The sequence below is a fragment of the Lynx rufus genome, unplaced genomic scaffold (assembly GCF_022079265.1).
Source record: "Lynx rufus isolate CCGP_SWC_20201006 ecotype Redwood Valley unplaced genomic scaffold, mLynRuf1.p SCAF_3, whole genome shotgun sequence".
Lineage (NCBI taxonomy): Eukaryota > Metazoa > Chordata > Mammalia > Carnivora > Felidae > Lynx > Lynx rufus.
Window position 1 is genome coordinate 168,936,400 of NW_025814845.1, and position 18,840 is coordinate 168,955,239.

General features: G+C 38.7%; 1 protein-coding gene across 3 annotated transcripts in view; it reads left to right on the top strand.

Moving 5' to 3' along the window:
• The window catches only part of ADAM28 (ADAM metallopeptidase domain 28), a 72,910-nt gene that overhangs the window by 14,083 nt on the left and 39,987 nt on the right, over positions 1-18,840 (top strand). For all 3 annotated transcript variants that reach the window (XM_047091828.1, XM_047091829.1, XM_047091831.1), the window contains exons 4-10: positions 1,131-1,209; positions 2,576-2,652; positions 4,491-4,683; positions 7,387-7,458; positions 8,358-8,429; positions 13,342-13,511; positions 16,449-16,533. In XM_047091828.1, the coding sequence (XP_046947784.1) occupies positions 1,131-1,209; positions 2,576-2,652; positions 4,491-4,683; positions 7,387-7,458; positions 8,358-8,429; positions 13,342-13,511; positions 16,449-16,533 (748 nt within the window). The remainder of the gene's footprint in view (positions 1-1,130; positions 1,210-2,575; positions 2,653-4,490; positions 4,684-7,386; positions 7,459-8,357; positions 8,430-13,341; positions 13,512-16,448; positions 16,534-18,840) is intronic.

Consider the following 18,840-nt stretch of genomic DNA (forward strand, 5'->3'; position numbering starts at 1 on the left):
CTATCATAATCTCATCTGGAAAATAATGTGAGTCATATTTACCATGTAAGACTTCAGAAAGGATGAAATGAATGATCCATGTAAAGTGTGTAACTCAGGTGGCATTTTACACCTACTAGTTTCTTCCTTTTCTCCCCACCCCGCCTCTTTAAAAGGTATATCCAGGGGCGCCTGGGTGGCGCAGTCGGTTAAGCGTCCGACTTCAGCCAGGTCACGATCTCGCGGTCCGTGAGTTCAAGCCCCGTGCCCGGCTCTGGGCTGATGGCTCAGAGCCTGGAGCCTGTTTCCGATTCTGTGTCTCCCTCTCTCTCTGCCCCTCCCCCATTCATGCTCTGTCTCTCTCTGTCCCAAAAATAAATAAACGTTGAAAAAAAATTAATAAAAGGTATATCCAGACTCTTATGTGCTGGTGGGTCACTGAAAGAACTCAAAAAAGCTTGGTGAAAACTCTGGAAGGGCCCTACCTACCAAATGCAGGTCAGTTCCCAATAGACTTTCACTGCTACGGTTGTTAGCAGTCGCTGGGAACTGAAAAGGACTGGCGAAAATATAGTTATCGTAAACTGGTGAGGGACGCTGCCCTTTTTAGTCATTTTTATCAACTCTACCCTTCTCACTTCCATTTGGAAATGGAAATTTATCTCCCCTAAATAAGTATAAAAGTCTGATGAAAAGGCAGATACTGTTCCATGCTAGTCAGGCATATCTCTGGCCCTCTCAGTCTTCATGCTTGTATTAGTCTTGAGGGGTTAGGAGGATGAGCTCAGGAGCTAGAACATTCCTGCGCATCCAGTGAAAGCTTTCATTTTGATAACTGGACTTTTTAAAAAAATTTTTTAAAATGTTTATTTTGGCGAGAGAGAGAGAGACAGAGAGAGAGAGAGAGAGAGAGAGAGAGAGAGATGTGAGCGGGGGAGGGGCAGAGAGAAAGGGAGACAGAATCCAAAGCAGGCTCCATGCTCTGAGCTGTCAGCACACAGCCCGACATGGGGCTCAAACCCATGAACCGCGAGATCATGACCTGAGCTGAAGTTGGACACTCAACAGACTGAGCCACCCAGGCACCCCTGATCACTGGACTTTTCAATTAGCGTGAGTAACCATGAATTTGTTTTTCTTTTTTTCTTCAGGGGTCTCCTTGCACCAGGTTACACGGAAACACATTATAATTCCACTGGAGGGGAGGTCACCACCAGCCCACAGATCATGGTAAAATAGAATATCCTAGATTCATTGTCAATCAGGGTATGACTCACACACCCAAAGGCAGTGTCATTGGCCATACAAACAGGGAAAGTGAAAGCATTTACGACATTGGTGCCTTTTCCAGCAGTCGTAATTTCTTAATTGATCCTCCAGTATTCGTACAGTTTGACAAGAACAAACGCATTTCTTGACCCATGGTCAAGACCCATGGTAACCCTTTCCAGCCTTCAGGGGCTCTCTCTAGGAGAGTAGGCAGGAGTTGCTCATCTTCATTAGAAGAGTGAAAAATTGAATACGTCTTGTGTCCTTTTTTTTTTCCTTTTCTTTTCTTTCTTTCTTTCTTTCTTTCGAGAGAGAGAGAGAGAAAGCAGGGGGTAGGGGCAGAGGGAGAGAAAGGGAATCCCAAGCAGGCTCCATACTCAGTGCAGAGCCCAACATAGGGCTTGATCCCACAACCCTGGGATCATGGCCTGAGCCAAAATCAAGAGTCTGACACTCGACCAACTGAGGTACGCAGGCGCCCCTACATCTCATGATTTTAGTCAATGCCAATCACCTCACTGGATTGTATAGTCTCTTGATCTCAAGACTATTTCCTCAATGACAGAACTGTAGAATTCTGTTTTTTTGTAAATACTTTCTTACTCTTAACTCCTATTTAGAGAAGGCAACTGTGTTAAGTAGTGTGAGGGGTATTTTATCATTTCCATCTTTTCTGAGCTCCATTTTGCTTTTGGAAGGCTTTCACTCATTCTCCTCATAGTGATGGCACAGACATTTATGTGGGTCAATACTCATCGGTCCCAAAGCAGAAAGGTGTGCTTGATTAAAGTACATCCATATGGAAAAGTGCTACAGTTGGGCATTTTTCTCCAAATGGAAGCAGAGATGTCATACTAATCCAGTTAATCTGCTGAAACTTTTTGATTGCATCAAGAAACAACAACACAATCTGGAAAACCTATTCATTGGAAAGAGCTTGTAGGTGTCAGAAAAAATAATTAATGAGCAATCAGCCCAGGGAAAGAATATTGATGTTTTGGGGACTTGGGTTTTCAATTTTCATCTGCATGTTGTTTCTTCCAGACTGAATTCACCCCTCTTACCCTTTTTTCTGCAAGACTTATATTCACACCAACATTTAACAAATGTTCCTTAAGCATTGGGCTAATTAACTAAATATTAAAGGTTTTAACCATAAAAATCTTCTTAACCATTTTTTTTTTGTATCTCTAAGTTGACTGTTGTTCACCATAAAAGGACTTGAAAATATTATAGATCTTGTTGCCAGATTTCAAATTCAGATTTAAGAGTGGATCTAAGAACACACACACTTTCCTTTACAAAACTCTTTTTTTTTCTTGTTTAGGATGACTGTTATTACCAAGGACATGTCATTAATGAAAAAGTTTCTGATGCTAGCATAAGCACGTGTAGGGGCCTAAGGTAAGGCTTCAAGAATGGTTTGCGTATATCTGCGGTGATGGGTGAGTGTGTGTGTTTTAATAAAGCTGAAGAGGGGCACCTGGGTGGCGCAGTCGGTTAGGCGTCTGACTTCAGCCAGGTCACGATCTCGCGGTCTGTGAGTTCGAGCCCCGCGTCGGGCTCTGGGCTGATGGCTCAGAGCCTGGAGCCTGCTTCCGATTCTGTGTCTCCCTCTCTCTCTGCCCCTCCCCTGTTCATGCTCTGTCTCTCTCTGTCCCAAAAATAAATAAACGTTGAAAAAAAAATTGTTTTAAATAAAGCTGAAGAATCTCAAATATAATGAATTATATTGTAGTTAATTATGAATCCTAAGGGATCAAGAATTTGAAATTTGAAGGAAACAGGTCTCTTGATAGTGGTTTGTAAATTACACATTTGAATTACTTGCAGAAGTGTGTTTGTTTGTCTGCTTTTTTTAAAAAGTGGGGTTTTTTTGAGCTCGAATCTTTAGGAAACAGGAGCTCCTCTCCACCTTCTCTCTTTACTCTAAATTCCCTCTTCAGCTTGTCCTATCCAAGCCTATGACATCATTTTCTTCTGTAGGCATCTGTCTACAGTGAGATATCTCTTCTGATGCCCAGACTTGATTATCTAATTTTGTCTTCCATATCTCCACATCTCTTCCATATCTAGATAGCTTAATGAAATCTCAGTCCTGATGAACCCCAAATCAAACTAATGATTTCCTCCCAAATCTGGTGTTTTTCCAGTGGTCCCTATGCCAGGGAATGGTATAATCAACCAACTTCTTGCCCAATCCAGAAACCTAGGTTCCTTGATGATTTCTTGCCTCTCAACTACCCACTTTCAATCCATTATCAAGCCCCATTGATTATATGTTCTAAATGTTCACTGAGATTATTCAGTACATTCTCACTCACTGCCACATCCTAGTCCAAGGTAGCATGATCCTTTATGCAGATCATTGCAACAAACCACCTACTTCTCTCTTCACATCCAGTCTTGTCTTCTAATTCAATGTACACTTAGTCCAGTCTCTTGCTATATATTCTTATGCTTTTTCTTCATAGCTATTATCTGTAATTATGAATATTACATATAATATATGTACTTGTGGGTTAAATGTGACTCTCTGATCCACATCCATCTTCCTTGTTTGACTATAAGCTCCACAAGAGGAGAAACCACAACTCTTTTCTTTCTTACTGTCTGCCTTTAATCCAATGACTAATGAATAATGGGAAAGCCCTAAATATTGGTGAAATGAATCTTAGCTTGGGGCTCCAGCAGGGATAATTGATAAGAAATTGATAATATTTGTTGTTCAAGTGCTTTATATATTATGTCCTTCAATCCTTACAATCATTCTAATAGGTAGGTACTATTCTCATTTTATAAAAGGAGAAACTTGAGGCTGTGTGGGTCTAGGTACTTTTCCCATGGAATCAGAGCTAAAAAGTTATAGACCCAGATTTTTAATCCTTATTTATAGGACTCCAAAGTCTTAATTCGCAGGCACCTTTAATGCAGACAAGGCTTGAGAATTGGAAGAACAATGGGTGAGAATCAGGAAATTTCCATTCTAGTGTCAGCTCTGACACAACAGGTGAGCTATGTGACATCACAATAGTCGCTTCTCTCCAACGGGCCCCATTTCCTCATAGAAAAAATAAGTTGAGGTCATCTCTAAGTATATCTTCAGCTGCAATGTTACCCTATTTTCCGTGGCCGTGAGCTTGAAATTATACGGCACTGGTAACTTTTTGCGATCTCTAAGTCTATAGTGCTTTCAAAAGCAGGAATATTTTTTAAGAAGCCTGGGTTCTCATGTTTTCCAGGGGCTACTTCAGTCAGGGAGATCAAAGGTACTTCATTGAACCTTTAAGCCCCACAAATCAGGATGCACAGGAACATGCACTCTTCAAGTACGATCCCGAGGAAAAGAAGGCTAACAGCACCTGCGGGACGGATGACATATTGTGGGTACACGGATCTCGGCAGAATGTGGTTCCACCTGCCACCAGTCTGGTGGTATGTATACTTTTATTTTTTATTTGCAGCGCTCGCATGTATGTCGTCCTGGTTGCCCCGTCTTCCAGTCTCAGTAGTTGCGATTAATGGAAACTCGATAGTCGTTGTCGAACTAGTAGCCCTATGGTAGGCTCTAGAGACACTAACATCTTGTTGTACATTGATGATTTATTTATTTATTTATTTATTTATTTATTTTTTCATTGATGATTTATTTAATAAGTATTTACGGATCGACTATTATGCGCAAGGTTAAAATGCGTAAGGTTAAAACCTATCGATGCGTAAGGTTAAAATGAAGTGTAAATATGATGCTTGCCCTCTAGGAAAAGGCAACTTCGCCAATGCTACAACACACAACAAAGGTCTAAAGCATTACTTTGATGTTAAATATCCTGCCGTCTTAATGAATGAACTCATTCAACAGATTTCTTTCTTGGAGTGCTGCCATGGGTGCTGGGGATGTAGCAGTGAGCAAAAATAAACACAGGATGTGTCCAGAGGAATTTAGAATGCTCTTACATACATGAATTCATCTTCCGGTCACAGAAGAAAAGTGAATATGGCTTATTTGAAGCCACAGGTGGATCTAAAAAGTCATTGCCATAATTAGTCTCCTTTCCTTCCGGAGACACTATATCTAATCATTTCTTCTGTTTTCAGAATCCATTAAGCACGGGGAAGAGGTGGTCTGAATAAAAGAAAATCTCAATCCGCTGGGTTTGATTTGAGTTCACTTTGCTGTGGGTTTAAATTCTACCCGTGATATGGTATCTAGGAACCCAGAGGAACCACTCCTAGAGACGAAGACTCAAGGATTATTTCCAGGTTTTGGCCTGAGCAAATGATGAATGGGAGTACTGTTAACTGAGGTGGGAGAATGAGGGAGAAGCAGATTTTGTCTGCAGTTTGGGAATCGGTGGTTGTAATTTTGACCACGTTAAGTTGTGGTATCGGACATTCGAATGGATGCATGAAGTAAGGAGTTAATTATAAGAGTCTGGCCTTTAGAGAAGAGGCCAAGACTGGAGATATACGTTTGATAGTAATTAGTGCAGGGTTCCTATTTAAATAAGGCAGAACACATAAAAAGCTACCGATGCCACATAATTTCAAGCTCATGGCAGTAGAATATAGTATAACATTGTGATTCCCTAGGAAGATTGCCTGGGTAAAGCAAAGGGTTGAGCTTTAATGACAGCCTCTAATACTTAGTGGTCAAACAGAGGAGAGGGTTACAGGAGTTACAAACCCCAAATGGTTAGGGCCCCGCTTCCCTCCGTAACCTCACCTACCTTCTGCTCCCCACCCACCGATGACCTCCCCCATTATGTTCTGACAAACACAACCTGTTTTCTCTGTGCTTTCAACATGCCAATATCAATTCGATTTAGAGTCTTGTTCACTTTTTTTTTTTCCTCAGCTGGAATTATCTTCCAATGTGTCTTCCCTTTCCTGGTTTCTCATTTTCATTAATAATGTCTGCTGCACGACCAAGTCTTCAGAACTAGCCATATATTCTGAAATAACTCCCTTGCCACTCAATATCCCATCACTCCATTTATTCCTTCGAGTAACGCTAAGGTCACCACCTGATAGCCCTATGCCTGTTTGTCTACTGGGAGCTCCTTAAGCCCATGGACCATGCCTGGTTCACTACCTTATGCCTGGTGCCCCCAGCACTGGTGGTGGGGTTAGGTGCTAAATGAATGTGCTGCTCCTGTGGAGGGTGGGAGGGAAGTGCATAGCTCACTAGATGACGCCTAGAAGTCTTGCTCATGGAAGTTTATTCACCTGTTAAAAGACAAGCACTTCCTGAAATGCAACATGATAAACTTTGATAGTTTATCAGTTAGTACGAATAATGTATCTGCTGCTTTTCAGTGGCACAATCCACTATGAAATGTGTCTTTTGTTGTCGTGGTTTAGTGGAGAAAAGGGAACAGAAAATAGGGAAGCTTGGAATGTGGGAAAGAGATCTAGTCCTGCCTAAGGAGAAGCAAGCAGAGGGGCACCTGGGTGGCTCAGTTGGTTGAGCGTCCAATTTCTGCTCAGGTCATGATCTCCCGATTCAGGAGTTCAAGCCCCGCCCTGCATCAGGCTCTGTGCTGACAGCTCAGAGCCTGGAGCCTGCTTCAGATTTTGTTCCCCCGTTCCCCCCCGCCCCGCCCCTCCTCTCTCTCTCTCTCTCTCTCTCTCAAAAATAAACATTTAAAAAATAAAAATAAAAGAGCAGACTAGGTGCCATGGTAGCTCTGGACATTGCACCATTGCTAAGGAAGGAGGTATTCACTGGGAGAGGAATGAAAGGCTACTTAAAAACAAAAGCTACAAGAAGAAAACACTGGGAGGTTGCGGAAGTCAGAGTTTCTCTATTTCAGGGCAGGAGAGTGGGAAGAGTCCATGGTTCAAAAAAATCCAAAGACTTTGGTTTTAGTTCCAGCGCACTTATTAGTTGTGCAATCATTTAAATTCTGACAAAATGAAGGGGTCAGACTAGAATATCACTGATATCCCTGCTAGTTCTGGTATTCTGAGCCTCTCATCATAGTTAATTCTGGTTGGTTAGAGTTCAAATGATAATGTTGTCTTTATTGCCAGATACCAACCCATCTCTTAGAAAATTACACATTTCAAAGAAAAGAATGACTTTTGCGGAGAATGATGTTGTCTCAGTAATTTTCCTTTTTATATTTATTATAGAAATCAAAAGACCGGAAGGGTCGGGAACGTAAGAAATACATAGAGTTTTATTTGGTCCTGGATAATGGTGAGGTAATTATACCAGATACCTATGTCTTTTCAAATCTCCTATATAAATTTATTGTGTGAAATATTAAATATATGGATCAGTTTTCAAAAATCATGAATACGAGCTATTCCTTTTTTTGAATTGTTCTGACCCTAGGAAATTTGACATTTAATTAGAGTGTTAATGACTTCTCCTTTTCAGGAAGGTACACCTGATATGATATGTATAAAGTGAATTTTTTGCACTTTATCCTTTCTTTTTGTCTCCAAACTTAGCTTCCAATTAAGTTCCTTTGTTATTTTGTCTTTCATTAAGCGGTTAAATCATTGGCAAGTTAGAATATATGCTCATCAGAAAGTGGTAAATGCATAGGACTCATGAATGGAATCTTCTGAAAAAAGGCACTTTTGGGGGGTAATATTCATTGTTCATATTCTTTTGCAAGAATTCATTTTCATATATTGGAAATCTAAGGTTCACATGTATGCTCCCACAAGGAGAAGTTTTATGCTATGATAATCTAAGTTAATTTGTTTAAGTCATAAAGCTTGGCCTCTAATTCTACTAAGTTCATTTACCATTTACCATTCATATATATATTTTTAATGAATAGCATATTCCTTGCACTGAATCTGCACAGCTTATGAAACCATGGTATTTAAGTGGAAATACATTTGGGATAATTCCATAGAGACTTATACTGAGCTCCTACTGAAGGCGTAAAACATCATCTCTACTCCAAAAGTGCTTTAATTTAGCTAAAGCAGTAAGGAAGCATTTTGCATCTTTTAACTGTTAACTTTCATAACTGTTTGTTCATTATAACCACTGATAAGCAAAATAACCTGAAGTTGTCTTTTTTCACTTCTAATGATATTCATTTCTATCAATGCCCATATCTTGTCTCATTTCTTGTTTGTAGTTTAAAAAGCACAATCAAGATCCAGAGGAAATAAGAAAGAGGGTGTTTGAAATGGCCAATTATGTCAATATGGTACGGTATATTTTATTAAGTGCAATTTCAACAATTTGTGAGGCGGTGCCATTGGGTTTTTCTACGAATGCTCTTGAAGCAGGGAAAGAAAGTCACCACTCCTGACTAACAATGCTTGATTGGCTCTTGAACTTTTGCTACTTAATTGAATATTAATATTACATGATAGAGATATTTCTCACCTACTTGCCACACTGTTCTCAGGTTGAAGAACGTATAAGAGATGATTTTGTTTGAATCGTTTTTGTTTTTCTAAAGCCTGGGGAGACATCACTGACCAGCAAATCCCAACAGAAATCCAAATCTATGGAAGAACATGGAAAAACAAACAAAATCAGCTGAACGCTGGCACAGAGTTATTTCATTTAATCCTCAACACAACTCTGAGATATTTCTAAGCCTTAATATTATAGCTAAAGAATTAAATCCTGGGACGCAAAGGAGCTTGCCTAAAATCACAAAGTTAGGAAATGGTAGACATAAGATTTGAACTTAGATTGGTTGGATTTCCGAGTCCATTTCGATTGGAAAGATGTTGATCTTGGTCTGTAAACATGATTTTATCATCTAATCCACAAAATCTTTAAAAAATGATTTCCGTATCCCTTCTGTTTAAATCTTAATTGTTAGCGTCTTGTTAGTTAAACATCTAGTTAGTCTGCCTCCTTAGATGAGTGAGTCACTTTGTGGCAGCCTGCAAGTTCTCTAAGGATAGAGGAAAAAATGAAAGTGGATTCAATGACCAACATCATCTGGGTCTCGTCTTCTCACCACAAAGACTTCTCCCAAAGAACCCCAAGAATTGGCCATATTTACTGAGCATCTCCTTTGTAAATTTGTTTTTAAACATTTATCTGTTATTGAGAGACAGAGAGACACAGAGCATGAGCAGGGAAGGGGCCGAGAGACGGAGAGACACAGAATCCGAAGCAGGCTTCAGGCTCTGAGCTGTCAGCACAGAGCCCGACGCGGGGCTCGAACTCACGAACCGCGAGATCATGACCTGAGCCAAAGTCGGTCGCTCAACCGACTGAGCCACCCCGGCGCCCCACTGAGCATCTCCTTTGTGACAGGAACTTTTTGATGACAGAAATAAAGTGGGGAACAAAACTGACAAATATCCCTCCCTTCAAGGGAGTTTACATTCTTGTCCAAGACAAGCATAAAAATACCAAATAAAGAGTAGGTAGGATGGTGATTATAAATGCTATAAAAAAGTAAAGCAGGATAAAAAAAAAAGAGAGAGAGAGAGAGAGGCAGGTTCCTCTCTCTGTGTTAAATAGGTGAAGCCTAAGTCCAAGATGTCCAAGGTGACATTTGAATATGGAAAGGAAAGGAGAGAAGCATCTGACCCTAAGGGAGCATGTGCAAGGCAGAGTGAGGTTCTGAGGACAGAACCCAGATTGTCCTATTTGAGGAACAGTGGGATGGCCATTGTGGCTGTATGTGGTAAGCCATGGAAAGGGTGGGAGCAGATGACACATGACAGGCAGCAGTGGCTGGAAACTGCAGGTCCTTGTAGACCTATGTAAGGACTTTGTTATGCTGCATGGGTGAGGAAGACATTGGGGGACTGAGCTGAGGTGTAACATGTTCTGATGTGTGTCCTTAAAAAATCACCTTGGCCACTGCATTGAAAATAAACTGAAGGAAAGCAATTGGCAGAAATAAGACCCGATAGGGGATTGTTCCCTAATTCAAGGCAAGAGATGATGGTGGTTTGAGAAAAAGCAGTGATGGTGGATCTATTGAGACTAGCTGGTCTCTGAATACAGTCAACAGAGTATATGAGGTAGATGAGAGATGAGACGTGTGAGAAAAGGAAAAGATGAGGTGACATCAAGGATCTTGACCTGAGCAACTTGAAGAATGGGTAACGTATTGGCAATAGTGACTCAGAGGAACGATTAGCATTTCCATTTTGTACACATTCATTTTGAGATATCTTTTTGTATAAAGATTTCCAGGGGGACATCATTATGTTGTATACCTAAAATAAATATAATGTCATAGGTCAATTGGATTGACAAAAGTATTGTTTCTTAGCGGAGGTGACAATGGGCAGTGGGTTACTACTTTTTATTAACTGTTCTATGACTGAGTACTTTTTAAAAATACGTTCATGTTTCGTGTTACATTTTTATATTTAAAAATGAAAATATTGGAGACCCTACATTTCAAAAATCAGAGAAAATGCTAGGAAATTTCCCTGAGATCAGGGGTAGACATGTCCATATTGACAATGACCCCCACGTGTCTAGACCCTACGAGGTGCCACATTATATCATTGTATGTATGTGCCGATGGATCATTAAGGATTAAAGAGAAGATTCGTGGGTGAAAAAAGAAAAAAAGATATCCAGGTAAAAATGCTAGATATACAAGATTGTTTGAAGTTTTGAAGTCTGGGTGGAGAGATAAATCCAAAAGTCTTTTTTTTTCAAGTTTATTTATTTATTTTGAGAGAGAGAGAGAGAGAGAGAGAACTCGCATGAGCAGGGGAGGGGCAGAGAAAGAGGGAGAGAGAGAGAATCCCAAGCAGGCTCCGTACGGTCAGTGATAGGCCTGATGCAGGGCTTGAACTCATGAACCGTGAGGATATGACCTGAGCCAAAATCAAGAGTCGGACACTTAAATGACTGAGCCACCCAGGTGCCCCTCAATGCTCAGAATGGCATAAGACGTGGGCCAGCGGACTGTAGCCTGTGGGCCGTATCTGGCATGCTGCCTTTTTATAAAACGGTTTTATTGAAACATGGCCACACCATTTGTTTACGCATTATCTGTGGCTGCTTTCCTGCCACAGTACTAGTGGTGAGGAAGAGTTACAACAGAGACCACGCAGCTTCAAAGCCTGAAGCAGTCTCTATCTGGACCTTTAAGGAATAAGCTTGCCAACCTTGGTGTAAGATAACCAAAGGAATGGTGTAAATAAGTAGAAAAGAGACCTAAGAACAGGTCCTTGAAGTGCTTCTTTGAGGAGAGGTCAGAGTACAGGAGAAACCGATAGAGACCAGGAAAGAGGAGACAAAGAGCTTCAAGGAAAACCAGGGGACAGTGTGGTTCTGGAAGCCGCTTGAGACAAAAACCCATCAAAGGAAGAAATGATCAATGACGTTAGATGCTTCTGAGGACTGAGGATTGGCCATCGGATTTAATAGCGTAGAAGTTACCAGTCGCCTGCATGAAGAACATTTCTGTGGAGCGTTAGAGTACGGGCACGATTAGAGTGAGCCCAACGAGAATAGGAAGTGGAATTAGAGACAGCAGATACAGAAAATTCTCTTCAAAAATTTCGCTATAAATCGAAGCAGAGAAATGGTGCGTAAGTGACGGGGGGAAGGGTCGTAAAGAGATCCTCCCCACTGTGATGGGTCATTCTTTTTATGCTGATGGGAATGGTCCGTGGAAGGCTAAGCAGAGACAATGCAAGGAGGTTGGAAGAATTGTGGAATCATCTCCTTGATCTGGGGAGAGATTGGAGGTCTAGCGCATGAGTAGAGAAGCTGGCCTTCGGCTCACATGAGCATTCCTCTGTAGAGTAAAGAAGGTGAGCACAGGTTGTTGGAAGAAGTTTAGCTCAGTAGGTAGACAGTGGTGGGAGCCAGTCAAAGTTCTCTTCTGATTGCCTCTTTACTCTGAGTTTGGAAGCAAGGGCATCTGCTCAAAGTGAGGTTTCAATACTTTAAAAAAATTTTTTGTTAATGTTTATTCCTTTTTGAGAGGAAGGCAGAGCGCAAGGAGGGAGGGACGGAGAGACAGGGAGACACAGAATCCGAAGCGGGCTCCAGGCTCTGAGCTGTCAGCAAAGCCTGACACGGGGCTCGAACCCATGAACCTCGAGATCAGGAAGTTTAACCAACTGAGCCACCCAGGCACCCCAGATTTTGACTTTTCTTTTGATGGTTACTGCATTCCTCAATGCTTTTATTATTTTCCAAACTACTTAAAAACATTTCTTCAGGTTTCTCAGCACAAAGTTGACCCATGAGGAAGCCTGTCACCATGGGTTTTTTTTTTCTCCCCCAGCTTTATTGAGATATAATTGGCATAGCACATTGTGTGGGTTTAGCTGTTCAGTATGTTGGTTTGATATACTCATAACACTGCAAAATGATTTCCACCATAGGTTAGCGTCATATAATTACCATTGCTTTTCTGCGGTGAGAACATTTACGAATTACTGTCACCAATGTTAAGGTATATAATATGGTATTACTAACTATAAGTACCAAGCTGTACGTTATATCTCCAGAGCGTGTTCATCTTATAACTGGAAGTTTGTACTCTTACCAACACTGTGCAGTTACATCAACTATAGTAGCAACTTAAACTTTTGAGAGTAAGCATATTGTCTTATAAGTTTAACTGATTATTTCTAAAAGTTACCCTGTATGCATCATTGGTTATTTGGCTCATTCCAGGTTTAAGAATCAGAGGACCACTTCATTGCGACTCACGGGTGCAGAGCTTTTTCATATAGCACGCTCTTTTTTCAATGTCCAAACCAGCACTGAGTCAACCTTACTAATTCTGGAATGTTCTGACTCAGGGAACAATGCAAAGCATTTGAGTCATTACACTTACATTGAAGTCATAGTAGTGAACTACTAACTGAAAATTATAATCTGCCTTAAGGTGGCAAGCAAGAGAAGTTTATTTTGACAGGACTTTTGCTCTGAAAAACAGCAGTCTCCAGACCTGAAATACCTAAGGGTGTCTGCCTTGCCTGACTATGGGGGTGCTAGCATCCGTGAAAAGAGGTGGTAACTTCCATTTCACAAGTATGTTTGGAAAGAAAGTTTTTACCATGCTGGGAGAAATAGGTTTGAAAATCTAAAGTACATTGAAAATATTGAAAGATAACATTACCACCTATGTCATTCCTTTGACATGTATTCTCTTTGGACAGCTTTATAAAAAGCTAAATACTCATGTGGCCTTAGTTGGTATGGAAATCTGGAATGACAAGGATAAAATAAAGATAACCCCAAATGCAAGCTTCACCTTGGAAAACTTTTCTAAATGGAGGGGAAGTGTCCTCCCAAGAAGAAAACGTCATGATATCGCTCAGTTAATCACGTATGTAGAGTTTTTCCCTTTTGTGTGTTAAATGGTATTTAGCGTAGAAAGTTTCCAAAGCCTGGGCAAAGCAGGTGGTTTCTTGGGGTATAGGGTAAGAGGAAGTGGCTTACACAAAGGGGATAAAAGTTTAAAAAGTATTAGATCGAATCTTGTGTTGAATATGCCCTAACTTTTGTTATAAGTGTTTCTTTTTTTTCTTTTTTAAAGAAAAGCTAACAATTTAAAAATGATTCATCAGAAGTCTGTTTTGATTGGGTATACAGAAAGGAAAGACGGGTTTAGATAATGGCAAGAGAAGTTTCAATTCAGTGTTTTAAAAGTCCTGACTAGCTTTAAGTATTAGTGAGGACAAACTTCTAGGATATAAAGAAAACTGCATATCATATTCTAATCCCACACCTCTCTACCATACTGCTGAAGTGACTAATCAAAAACAGGGGCAAGGAGGAGAAATAAATCTAGTGACTATAAATTAACACAAAACCGCTGAGCATATGCCTCAAAAGAAATCGAGAAATTTCTTTTGAGGCATATGAATATGCCTGGAATAGTTTGCAGCTGGAATCAGATAGAAGGAAACAGCAATGAATAATTGAAAATTATTCAAGAGTTACTTCCTAAGAAAACAGTAGGTGTCATAGCACATAAGAGGACTAGGTCCTGTCAGAATTAATTAATATTCTGAATTGGTTATTTACTACACATGACACATCAACCCACAACTCCCTGACTTAAAATAAGTCTTCTTGACTTATGTTTCTGGTTCCCTGCCTGGTAGGGCTGGAGCACAGGGGCTGGTTGGTCATCTCTGTCTATATAACTTTCAAGTGGCTAACTTGGACTGCCTCCAGCATGGCAGCCTCAGGGGTCTGGGCATCTTACAAGGTGATTCTTCTTACAACCAGAAGAAGCATTGTAAGAGGACCAAGAGAAAGCCTCAAGTCTTTTCATGAGCAAACCTCAGAAATTACAGCGTCACTTCTGGTGTATTCTGTTGGTCAAGAGCAAGTCGTAGATCTACCCATATTCAAGGGAAGGTACTACACAGGATAGGGATACTGCAAGCCTAGCTCACTGGGGGTTATATCTGAAGAATAGCTGCCATAGTTCCTTAATTTTGAAAGGTGAGTGCCTTAAATTTTCAAGGGTTCACCGCAGGGTGAGCTCATTTTGTTTGGAGAAAGTTAGTATTTTTTTTCAAGGACTCACAGCTCATAGGTAGTAAGGTAATTCAACTCTTACCAGCCTGCCTCCAGGGCCATGCTCAAATTATAGTAAATTCCCATACTTTGAACCAATAGGGTAGAGAGATAAAAATCACAGACAAGATGACAAATGCATAGATAAAAAATGACAAGCCAACGGGAAGAGTAGATTTCCTGTCTAGACTGGAATAAACTGGATAAAAGTACTAAAAAGATATGGTGGAAAGAAATAATTGCACTTTCATTCAAAAATTTACCTAATCGGGGCGCCTGGGCGGCTCAGTCGGTTAAGCCTCCCACTTCGGCTCAGGTCATGATCTCACGGTTCGTGGGTTCAACCCCCGCATCGGTCTCTGTGCTGACCGCTCAGAGCCTGGAGCCTGTTTCAGATTCTGTGTCCTCCCCCTCTCTCTGCCCCACCCTTGCTTGTGCTCTGTCTCTCTCTGTCTTTCAAAAATGAATAAACATTAAAAAAATTTTTTTTAAAAAAGAAAAAAAAATTACCTAATGAATTAACAAAAGGTTGTGTCTATACCTAGGCATAACAAGGTAAGAATTTTGTGGTACAGCTATAATCTATCCACTAAAAAGAGTAAATAGCTAACTCTGTAACGGGGGAAGATTTATTTATTATAAATGAGCTGGTAGTGAGAATTGAACCCACACAAATGCAGACTTAAGTATAAGTAATTTTTTTTAATATGAAAGTTATTGTCAGATTGGTTTCCATACAACACCCAGTGAAGTATAAGTAACTTTATAACATAATTTTTAAAGAGGATATAAATACTGCAAATCTTTAAAATATCAGGTATAATGCAAAATATCATTTCAAAACAATAGATATCTGAAAACTGTCCAAAGGAAGTATAAAGTGGGACGAAGTTCTCTAATTTTCCTTATTCTGCATGGCAAAATCAGTACTCTCCATTCTTGATTATGATAAGTGGGAAAATATAGGTTCAACTTTTTATGTAAATGCATCTACTAAGGGCATTTTTTAAGTAATGCATTCTTTGAAAATTACTAGAGGCAACCCAGGGTCAGGCTCTTGATCAGATCACAGAATAATAACAAAGGCAGCACATGGAATCATTGCAAATGGAAAGAAAAAAAAGTGAAGAAGACTAAAAAAAGAAATTAACATTACTAAAACCAAACCAATAGTCTATGCAAATAAATGTAAATGGCTCAAATTCCTTTTAAGAAATATTTCAATAACATAAACGCTTCATAACGCAAATACATTCAGAATGGGCCCAAATTCCAAATCCCACTATAGCTTAAAACAGTGCTAAAAGTGAACGAAAGTAAATGATATAAAAATATATGAGAGAAAATATAAATTAAAACAAAGCATATGTGAAAATATTAATATTCAAATTATATATATATATATATATATGGACAAAAACATTCCTGTTTATTTACTTCCTGGCAAGAGATGAATTCCACAACAAAAAATATACAATAATGAATGAGAGATATAAAATATTAAAAATGATTATATCCGGTGATTATATCCGGGTGCTTATATTTAGTTGATATGACAACCATTGCACATTAAAAAAAATGCCTAATGCAAATTCAAAAACTGAAGGAAATATTTAAGAGTTATTATTTACAATGTGAGTTTCTCTGTTAACCATTTAGAGTCCTGGATGAGTTGTCTATAGAAAATATCATTTAGAATCATAAGTTGTTGTATCAATTATTTTCTTTCTTTCAGAGCAACAGAACTTTCTGGAACAACCGTGGGCCTTGCCTTCATGTCTACAATGTGCTCTCCTTATCATTCTGTTGGCATTGTTCAGGTTTGTTTGAAGATAAATAGTTGTTTCTGCAGTTCAAGTCTGTCAAATGCTCTTTTTTTCTGAATCATGTAGGGTTTTTTTGTTGCTATGGCAAATAACATGGATTGAACTTCAAATGTTGAAACAGTCTTGCATATCAAATATAAACACATCATTGCCATAACGTATTATCTTTTTTATTTATTGCTGGATTCAACACACTAACATATCTTGAGGTTTTCTATATTCTGTTTAATCCTGAGGGATACTAGTCTGTAGTTGTCTTTTCCTGTTATGTGTTTTTCATGTTGTGTTATTAGAACAAATATCGGGTAAATCTGGCCACATAAAATGATGTGTGCCCAACGTTTCAATTTTATGGAATGTTTTAGTAAAATTGGTATTATTCCTTCCTAAAATGTTTGGTACAATTCATCAGTAAAACTATATGGGTCTGGCATTTCTTTATGTTTTTAACTATGAATACAATTTCTTCCATAGATAACAGAAGTATTCAGGTTATTTATCTTTTCTCAGATGATATTAGCAACTTATGTCTTTTTCTTATGATCTTACTAAGGACTTATTAATTTTATTGATTTCAAAGAAGGAGCTTTTGCTTTATCGACGTTCTCTACGGTTTTCTTGACTTCAGTTTCATCGATTTCTGCTCTTGATTATTGAATTTCTTTTGCTTTCTCTGCATTAATTTGCTATTCTTTTCTATTACTTAAGGAACATTTTTAGATTATTCATTTGAGGCTTCTCTCTTTTTCAGATATAAACATTTACTGCATAAATTCCCTACCATGCACTGCTTGACTGCATCTGTGATATTTGGATATGTGTGTTTTTATTTTCATTCAGTTAAAAATATTTTCTAATTTCTTTTTGGATCTCCTTTTTGGCTAATGTATTGTTTAGAAGTATACTATAATGATTTCTATTATGATTTTCTTTTAGTTTCATTATATTATGATCTGAGTATTCATTTGCTAGGGCTTCCATAACAAAATACCCCAGACTGTATGGCTCAAACAACAGAAATGTATTTTCTCAGAGTTCTGGAGGCTAAACATCCAATATCCAGGTATTGGTAACTTTGGTTTCTCCTGAGGTCTCCCGCTTGGTTTGCAGATGGCTACCTTCTTGCTGTGCCCTCACATGACCTTTCCTCTTTGCACACATCCCTTCCTCTTCAGTCATGTTGGATTAGGGCCCCATCCTAACTTATATTCTCATTTAACCTTAGAGGCCCTATCTCCAAATACGGTCATGTTGGGGGTTAAGATTTCGATATACGAATTGGAGTGTGGGGGGGTGGGCACAATTCAGTTCCTAATAATCTGGAACATACCTCGTAGAATGTTAATATTTTAAAATTTTTTGAGGTTTGTTCTTGGTCAGTACTGCATATGAACTTGAAAAAGATTACCTTCTGCTGTTATTGAATGGAGCATTCTATAACTGGCAACCATGTCAAGTTAACTTACAGTGTTCAGTTCTTTTGAATAGTTTATAGAGAGTGGTTAAGTATCCAAGTATAATTGTAGATTTGTCTATTCTTTCAATTCTACAAATTTTCACTTCATGTATTCTGAAGCTCTATGGTTAAGCAAATACACAAAAACAGTTGTCATGTCTTTTTGGAGAATTAATCCATTATTGTTTCATGTTCCTCTTTTTTCCTGACATATTCCTGTTCTGAAGTCTACTTTGTCTGATATCATTAGAGTTACTCCAACATTTTGTGGCTAAAGTTTGCTTGATGCAACCTTTTCCTTACTTTCACTTTTAGCATATATTTTTCTCTACATTTAAAACTTTCTGGCATATAGTTGAGTTTTACTTTTTATCTAACCTGACAATCTGTCTTTTTTTTAAATTTTATTTTTTATTTTTTAAAATTTACATCCACTATCAACAATGGCCAAAGTATGGAAAGAGCCCAATGTCCATCGATGCATGAATGGATAAAGAAAATGTGGTGTATATAAATATATATGTACATATTTATATATATATACACATATATAATGTAATACAATATATATTTATGTATTAATGTATTAATGTAATACATTATATAATATAATGTATAATAGTAATACAATGGAGTATTACTCTGCAATCTCTTTTATTTCCTATATTTAAATCACTTATGTGTAATATAATTACTGATATTGAACTAAAAGCTTCAATTTTTTTTCTAGATGTTTTCTATTCCATTTAGTCTATTTTTTATGCCTTCTTTAGGATTGAGGATTTTTAAAAAATAATTTCCTTTATCTCCATTATTGGCTTTTCACTGTTACCTTTGTTTGTTTA